General features: G+C 48.0%; 2 protein-coding genes across 3 annotated transcripts; one reads left to right on the top strand and one right to left on the bottom strand.

Annotated features, from left to right (window-relative positions):
* On the top strand, positions 1-897 carry LOC135641429 (uncharacterized). Its single transcript, XM_065156788.1, has one exon. The coding sequence runs from the start codon at positions 1-3 to the stop codon at positions 895-897; it is 897 nt and encodes a 298-aa protein (XP_065012860.1).
* A 3,266-nt stretch (positions 898-4,163) lies between these two features.
* On the bottom strand, positions 4,164-6,544 carry LOC135585600 (uncharacterized). Of its 2 annotated transcripts, XM_065154014.1 has the most exons (7): positions 6,413-6,544; positions 6,172-6,289; positions 5,782-5,870; positions 5,660-5,706; positions 5,480-5,568; positions 5,252-5,385; positions 4,164-5,181 (listed from the first exon to the last, which is right to left on the bottom strand). In XM_065154014.1, exons 1-7 carry the CDS (start codon positions 6,509-6,511, stop codon positions 4,495-4,497), a joined length of 1,263 nt encoding a protein of 420 aa, XP_065010086.1. In that variant the 5' UTR covers positions 6,512-6,544; the 3' UTR covers positions 4,164-4,494. The 2 variants fall into 2 exon arrangements, with proteins under 2 accessions (XP_065010086.1, XP_065010085.1); XM_065154013.1 differs by having other exon boundaries at positions 4,409-5,385.
* Positions 6,545-8,652: the final 2,108 nt, after the last annotated feature.

The raw sequence follows: 8,652 nt of genomic DNA, 5'->3' as shown, positions 1-8,652 counted from the left end.
ATGCACACGTCGCTCCCCGAGCCCCCTCTGTCGCCTCGAAACCAAACGGCCCAGCTCGGGGACCGGGAGGCGGAAGGCACGTCGAGTCGCCCGGAGCTCGAACGATCGCCCGCGAACCCGACGAACGCCTTGCAAGCCCAGTTGCGTCTCTTCAATCAACGCCTCAATGAAGTGCAACAAGAGATTCGCAGGTCGAAAGGGGAGCCCGGAGCAGATGGATACCAAGGGTCCCCGTTCGTACCTGAAATACAAGATCAAGCCATCCCACCACACTTTCGACTCCCATCCCTAGACGCCTATGACGGCGCCGCTGACCCCGCGGATCACGTAGCCACGTTTCGCGCCCAAATGGCGCTATATGGGATTTCCGACGCCTTGATGTGCAGGGCATTCCCAACGACTTTGAGGGGGCTGGCCCGCGCATGGTACGGCGGCCTCAAGGCCGGGACCATCTCTTCCTTTGACCAGCTCGCTCGGGACTTTGAGCTCAACTTCCTCGCCTACGCCCGCCCAAAGCCGTCCGTGGCATTGCTCCTCGGTCTCACCCAAAGGGAGGATGAGCCCCTCTCCCACTTCTTGAACCATTTTACGACGCAAATCCGAGGGCTCTCGGACGCTCACCCTTCTCTATTGATGCAGGCTTTCATGATAGGCTTGCGGCCCTCCAGGTTCTTTTGGTCCTTAGTAGAGCGACCCCCCACGACGGTACCCGAGATGCTCCAACGTGCGAGCCAATTCGTCGCCGCGGAGGCATGGATGGCCGGGAGACCCGGGGGACACAAAGGGACCAAGCCAGAGCCGCCCCGGCAACAACAACCTGCGGCATCTCGGCATAGGTTGGACCGATCTGACCCGCTGACTTCGAGGCCCCCTCTCCCGGCCTTGAACTCGTCCTGAACGGAAATATTCCTTCACATAAGGGAGAAGGGGCTGCTCAAAGAACCTTACCCGATGAGAAGTCCGCGGGCGTTGGCAGACCAATCAAAGTACTGTCGCTTCCACCGGCAACAGGGGCACGACATTGAATAGTGTCGGGAGCTAAGGAGACAGATCGAGGAGCTCATCCGTAGGGGGCACTTCGGCCAGTACCTCCGCCTAGACAAGGAACCTTCGCCACGCCCAGAGGGCCCCATCGAGCGACACATCGACGTAATAATAGGCGGCCCCGCGTCTGGTGGGGATTCCATGACTAGAAAGAAGGCGTACGCCATAGCTGCCTCGGCCGAAGTTCCCAGACACGCGCCCGAGCCTGACGTCACCTTCCCAGCCAGGACATTCGAACTGCCGAGCATGACGACGCGCTCGTAATATCAGCCAGAATCGCCAATGCGCAGGTAAGAAGAATCATGGTCAACACCGGGAGCTCGGCCGACATACTCTACTTCGACGCCTTCCAGAAACTCGGCCTATCCAGAGACAACATGAAGCCGATATCCTCGGCGCTCACCGGGTTCACCGGTGATTCAATCTCACCACTAGGGGCGATCACTTTGCCCTTAACCCTGGGAACCCCACCGAGGTCGAAGACAATAATGACCACCTTCTTGGTGATCGACCTCCCCGCCGCGTACAATGCCATTTTCGGTCGCCGAACCTCAACAAAATCAGAGCCGTCATCTCGACCTACTACCAAACCGTGAAGTTCCCGACCCACGCCGGGACCGGAGAGATCACAGGAAGTCCTCGAGAATCCCGACGCTGCTACCTGACCGCCGTCTCGTTACACAAGAAGGCCAGGACCGAACCGCCGTTGGCAGACCCCCGGGAAACGTAGAAGCCGACCCCCCATCTTGAGCCGAGGGGGTCCACCGTCGCTGTGCCGCTGTTGGAGGATCGGGTCGGAGCTACCCGAGCAAGAACGAGGACAGCTCGTCGCCCTCCTGCAGAAGAACACTGATGTCTTCGCCTGGTCGCCCTCTAACATGACAGGCGTCGACCCGGAAGTCGCCCTACATCACCTCAGTATCTCACCTAATGCCCGCCCGGTAAAACAAAAGCTGAGACAGCAGGCCCCAGAGCGGCAGGTAGCCGTGCGAGAAGAAGTAGCTCGACTCTTGGAGGCAGGCTTCATAAGAGAAGCCAGATACCCACAATGGCTATCTAATGTAGTGCTCGTCAAAAAAGCTAATGGAAGCAAGAGGATGTGCGTTGATTACACCAGTCTCAACAATGCGTGCCCGAAGGACTGCTATCCCCTTCCGCTGGTCGACGCCACGACAGGTCACGCCCGCCTCTCGTTTATGGATGCCTTCTCGGGATACAACCAGATCAGAATGGCGCCCGAAGATCAAGAGCACACGGCCTTTCTCACCGATCAAGGGGTTTACTTTTACACGGTCATGCCCTTCGGACTAAAGAACGCCGGGGCAACATACCAGAGAACGGTGAACAAAATGTTCGCCCACCAGATCGGGCGGAACATGGAGGTGTACGTCGACGACATGATCGTGAAAAGCCAAGAGGCTGGAGCCCACCTAGCTGATTTGACCGAGGCATTCGCCACGCTGCGCAAGTTCGGCATGCGACTCAACCCCGCGAAATGCGCATTCGGCGTCACGTCGGGGAAGTTCCTCGAGTTCATCATACACGAAAGAGGAATTGACGCCAACCCGGAGAAGGTCCAGGCGATCATCAATATGCAATCACCTCGGACGATCAAAGACCTACAGCGCCTCAATGGGAAGCTCGTCGCATTGTCCCGCTTCCTCGCCCGATCAGGCGATCGCTGCCTCCCCTTCTTCAGGGCGCTGAAGAACCCGAAAGGTTTCCAATGGACGGCAGAATGCGAGGAAGCCCTCAAGCAAGTGAAACAACACTTGGCCAACCTCCCTCGGCTTGCCTCAGTCTCTCCCGGGGAGAAGCTGAGCATCTACCTGGCTGCCTCCCCGCACGCAGTAAGCTCCGTCCTGATTAAGGAAAATTCCGGTGAACAGCTCCCGGTCTACTATGTCAGCCACGTCCTCAACGGTCCCGAGGAGCGATACCCACCGATCGAGAAGCTAGCGCTTGCGCTCATATTGTCCGCCCGGAAGCTATGCCCCTATTTCCAAGCTCACCCGGTGGAGGTCATTATGGACCAGCCGCTTCGCCAGGTCTTGTCTAAGTTCGATGTTGCTGGACGGCTTCTCAAATGGACGGTGGAGCTCGGTCATTTATGTTTAACTGTATTATAAATCATTGGAACTGAAATTTTTTCCTCCAAAAATTTTTAGAACTTATTTTTAGTTTATTGAAAATAGGTCATTTATGTTCAAAAAACTAAAATAAGTCCTTTGACGTTCCAAAATTAGAAAAAAATAGTGATATTTGGTTTCTCTAGTCAATTATAAGGTTTTATGAAAATTTTAGAATTTTTGAAAAAAAATTAATTACATCCTACTTATTATTTTCGGCTAAAATTAGTAAAATATAAATATTTTAGTGGTTTAAAAATGCAAAATAATTATTTTGGTTTTTGTAAGTCATTTTCATTGTTTCCTTAAATTTTAAAATTTTATATTTTATATTTTACTTAAATTATATTAATAATATTAACTTTGTATTTAATAATTTGATTTGATTTTATTTTTATAATTTAATGTATTCATTATTATTTATTTATAATTTTATTATTAGTTTTATACATTAATTTTAATATTTTTAAACCATAAATTGGTACATTTATATTATTTAAAATTTTAAATTTATTATTCTGAATTGGTACAACATTTGAGTTGATCGAACCGATTCAATTGAAAATATTGGTTCAATTGAATATGTAAAAAAAAAAAGATAAAAGAGTTTGAGAGCACTTCTGTTCAAAATAAAGAAATGAGTTCTCTGGCCCAAAAAACCAATACAAAAGCCGAACTTTAGGGGTTTTTTCAAGGCAATATCTCTTATTTATTTTTATTTACATTTTTTATGCTTTTATGATATTATTATTGTATCATTTTTGTGATTATTATTATTAGGCATGTCAGATGTGCATGAATTGATAGGAGCGAGAAGCCATCGCCTACAGGAGAAACTGAGGCAAACGGAGCACTGTTCACTCTTGATCTCATCAATGGCACTAGAAATGCCTTTCGAAGGTTTCTTCACGGTAGAAAGTGACAAGAATCACCCAACACGATGACACTTCTTCTACGTTCTCAAGCTTCGACATGGTAAGACTTCCCCTTTGACTTCTTCAAAGGATAAAGGCTAGCAGGCACAGACCGTAGACCGCATCACATGTTCCTATCCCTTGGCGTTGTCTTCCAGACCATTATACACCACTGTGACGTGGTGCGGCATCACCGTGGCGGCCACGGCATGGCCATTTCCCTTCCTCTGCTTGCGCCACAGGCACGAAGCACACCAACCTCGTCCCTCGAACGCCCTCCCACGCACGCCGTGTTTGCTCGGTGAACGTCCATGTCGTTCTCATGCAATACTTATTTGTATTCTTTTGCAGTGCAAAAGATTTCTTTTCCATTGAATCAGGGAACATTAATGCGGCGGCGGCCGCTGCTACTTCGTTGAGGCGGTGAGAGCAGGAGGAGATTGAATCTTGTTGCGCCTTTGCTTGAGCTGGTCATGGTGGGAGACGATGGAGATGAGGCCGCTGAGCGGCGGCCGCATGTTGGCTCGGTACACCGCCTCGTCGTATGGCCGCCGGTAGAATCTCAGGAACGGCAGAAACGATTCTCGCTCCCTCTCCACTCTGCTCAGGCGCCCCTCTTTCTTGAACGAGAACAGCGTTGCCGGAGACTGAAAGAACGACGGCATCGGCGTCCTCGGCTGCGGCTGACGCGGCCTGCATGGCGGAGCTGAGGAAGGAGTGGACGGTATGCTCCGGCTGATGGCCGCGCCGGCAATGCCGACCCAAGGCGTCGACTGGGGGGCCGAGGAGGCAAAGGAGAACGACCGGGCGTTGAGCGGGGAGGCGCCAATTAGGGAGGGGCTGGCCGTGGGCACCACGGCGCTCCTGGTGGTGGTGGTGGTGCTCAGGTACCATGGCTTGAGCGAGTTGAGGTGGGAAACGGTGAAGGAGAACCGGGACGACGCGGAGCTGCCGACTTTGGCCGCAGCCGGACCGAAGCGGAAGGAGGCCGTCCGCAGGAGCGACGTGAAGGATCCGTCCTCGAGCGAGTCCTCGAAGTCCAGCGACGACACCACCGCCGTGACCGCCGACAGCTCGACGAACGGCCGAACGCCCTGAACGTCCAACCAGAATCACAATGCGTGAAAAACAGAGCTTAATTTTGTCCGCATCAAGATCGTATACCTTCCACAGACAAGAAAAGAGGGAGGGAGGATCGATCACGAAAGCCTTGTGCAGGCGCCCGGGGTAGTAGTCCGAGATAATCTTCAGCGTGCCCATAAACAATTGGAGGAAAGATTTCGGCGATCTGAAATAGCCTGCAGTAAACGAGAACAAAGAGACTCATGAGGGTCCACGACTAACTTGTCATGGAGAAGAGAAGAGTGAAGTTTGCAGGGTTTGATAGCTTACTGGCATCGAAAAGAAGCACAAACTGGTCTACATTTCTGGCCATGGATGATACAGCGACTTCCAGAGTGAAGACCAACAACCGAAGGAACCTGAAGGCGTTAGAACCACAAGACAAATCAACAGGAGATTGGAAGAAGTACGCGAAAAGGGAAGTGAAAACGCAGGTGTGATCGATCTTACGACTTCTGGGAACGAAGTTTCAGATAGTCTTGCTTGATGCGGAAGACCTGTAAGATGGATCGGTGTGATAGAAAAAAAAGTGCTGCGATGGGAGCATAGGAGGTAATTGGAGCAGAATGTACCATGACGGGCCTGGCCTCGTCGTCATGACCTGCCACAAACGCCATCCCATCGGCCAGCTCCGCATAGAACTCATCTGCTATCAAGTGATCTGTTCGGTTTTCGAACAAGGTAACGATGGTTAGAACGGGAGGCAAAGCAACAAAGGAAGAAGACAGAGCTGGCCGGTGTCAGAACACCGAGAACAGCTCTCGGGAAAAATCCGAAGGACTCGAACGGGACAGAGTCAAAAGCCATTTATTTCTTCTTTTCCAAAAGTTGTTTCGAATTACTTTTGCTAAAGAGAAACATTGGAAGAAGAAGATCAATCCAGAAATCAGAGCGTAAAAGCTTTTCCTTTTCGCATCAATGCTAAGAAATCATGAGTGAGGAAATGTAGCAATGAGAGCCACCAGTTCCAATGCTCTCCCTCCAAGAAAGAACCGCTCGGAGACGCTTGGCCACCTTCTTCACGCTGTCCCCTTCAGCTCTCAGGAAGCGTTCCACACACGCATAGCTGCAGAACTTCTCCTGCCACCATTGTCGACCCAAACAAATACAAGCCTCAGAATCTTCATACATGTTCCGTGAATCAAAACAAAAGAAACTATCTAGTTATGATGAACTAAAAGAAAGATTTGACATAAAGCTTACTTGTTTCACTGTGAGGGGAGCTTGCTTCTTCAAGACGCCGAGAACAGCCTCCACTCGTTCTCTGTCCTTGGGATCTTTCTTCTCTGTAGCAGCTCTCATCGTCACAGCTGATGAATCAGAAGAACGAAGAGAGAGAGGAGCAAGAACAGCTGCTGCGTCAGAGGAGTCGACCCGATATTTATAGCCGACGGCACCTCAGAGTTCATATCAACGGTATTATGCCCATGGCCCCGATATAACGGATCTGGTTTATACCTATAACTGTGATCCGGAACCGATATATCGGTCCGGCATAATAAAGCGAGGAGGCGACACATTAAAGTTCAAATCAACGGTATTATTCCCTTGTCCCCTATATAACGGAACTTGTGTTGTGTACAGGTACGCCTTTATATCTATATGTATTATTTCAAAGTATAATATAATCATTAAAAATTAAATATTTTAATCAAATATTTATAACTTTAGCATATTATGACATGATTTCATATCTCATGTACTAAAATCCAAATAGTGATGCCTTCACAGGGGAAAAAGAATAATAAGCATTTTGACTTTAACTTTCAATTGGTTAGGTCGAGTGGGACCGTTCGAAGCGTCGACTTAGCAGCGGACACGTATCTCGACAGAATCCAAGCTAGCCAAAGGTGGGGGAAGACCTTTGGCGACTCCCGAAAACGTCTTATTTTACGAACCCCCAGTCGAGCAGAAGTCAAAAAACCCTGAAACGGAGCCCACTGAGCCACTGAGAAGAAAAAGGATGAAGAGGACGACGCTTCTGCATTCGCAGCGGGAGAATGCTGAGGAGAGAGAGGACGCCGTGGCATTAGAATAATGGGCATGGGAGGAGTCAACAAGTCCTCCACACCCGTCATGGCTTCCGCAGGCGTTCCCGAGGACTGGGCGTACAGGTCGGCATGGAAGAGCTCCTCTCAGTTGGATTCTACCGGGCGTTTGATCTAAATGTAGGCATTGAGACAGCGAGAGATTCCCGTTCCTTCGTCTGCTTCATGCGTGGGGGTAAGTAAAGCCGAGTGTCAACGCTAGTTTTAACGGAACTTTACCACGAAGAACTCATAATCTCATTGCATCCTCTGCTTGGTTGTGATGACACGAAGAACTCATAATCTTATTCCCGTGCCTAAACATAGTGTTAACGTGTCCAACTGAATCATCAGCTAGCTGCTCCTTTCTTGAGCTTGAAAGATAGGATTAGTGATGATCACATAAGGAATGTGCATGGAAGGTGGCCAATCTTAGAAAGGCATATCTAGTTGAGGATGCATCTTTTCCAGGAATATACCCTTTTTTTTCTGGGTCAACAACATCCTCTTCCTGTGCTTAAACTTTTTTATGATGAACAAAAATGTTTATCGCCAAATTAATAATTTAGAGAGAAAGAACTCAATATTTAATGTGTAACAAGACGGAGGGATGATGTTGTGACAATGCTTAGTGACCATATTTGTTGTCATTAAAAAGGATGATATTGTTTAAGCCTATCATTAAAATTATTTTAATTACTGAAAAAATATGATTTTATCAATAATGGGTCAGTCAATACCATCACTAACAAAAATAAAATTACTTCTATCAAGATCTTCTATCTTGCCCTCGTAAAATTGAGCTTTTATTAAGGATGTCAATTTTGAAATAATGTAACTGAAATATTATGTGATCGAGAGATTTTGTGAGTTTGCTAGTTGGTTAGAAGTATAAACATGATAAGTATATAATTGATGTCTGATAACTTGATCTCTAATGAAGTGAAAGTCGATGACAATATGTTTCATACGTGAGTTGAATAACGGATTGATGCATAGGTAGGTGGCATTGATATTATCACAATATATTTTAGGAGTATATTGGGAGGTGATGCCATGTAGCAGATTAATTATCCAATTGAGTTCTACGATGGTAGTGGCGATGGTTTGTTATTTAGTTCAATAGTGGATCTTATGACTATATTATATTTATGAAAACTTAAACTAGTTATATTTGCTCCAAAAAAGACAACATATGTTGACGTAGATATTCTATCAATAGTGTTGCTTGCCCAATCAGTATCGACGAAGGCATGAAGACGAAGCTATGCGTATTTACGAAGAAAATGTTCATGATTGAGAGTCTCTTTGAGATATCACATGTCACGTTTTAATGCCGACCAATGCGTAGTTAAGGGCTGATGCATAAATTATGATAATTTATTAATTTATAAATTAGATATCTGAACGTGTGAG

Source organism: Musa acuminata, chromosome BXJ3-6 (genome assembly GCF_036884655.1).
Source record: "Musa acuminata AAA Group cultivar baxijiao chromosome BXJ3-6, Cavendish_Baxijiao_AAA, whole genome shotgun sequence".
Taxonomy (NCBI): domain Eukaryota; kingdom Viridiplantae; phylum Streptophyta; class Magnoliopsida; order Zingiberales; family Musaceae; genus Musa; species Musa acuminata.
This window is presented reverse-complemented; position numbering and strand designations above follow the sequence as displayed.

Excerpts from the sequence above, each read along its gene's own strand:
- LOC135641429 (XM_065156788.1), top strand. The coding sequence starts at position 1 with ATGCACACGTCGCTCCCCGAGCCCCCTCTGTCGCCTCGAAACCAAACG.
- LOC135585600 (XM_065154013.1), bottom strand. The coding sequence starts at position 6,511 with ATGAGAGCTGCTACAGAGAAGAAAGATCCCAAGGACAGAGAACGAGTG. Across the intron at positions 5,569-5,659 it reads AAACTTCGTTCCCAGAAGTC|GTTCCTTCGGTTGTTGGTCT; the intron begins GTAAGATCGATC and ends TAACGCCTTCAG. Across the intron at positions 5,386-5,479 it reads TGTGCTTCTTTTCGATGCCA|GCTATTTCAGATCGCCGAAA; the intron begins GTAAGCTATCAA and ends CGTTTACTGCAG.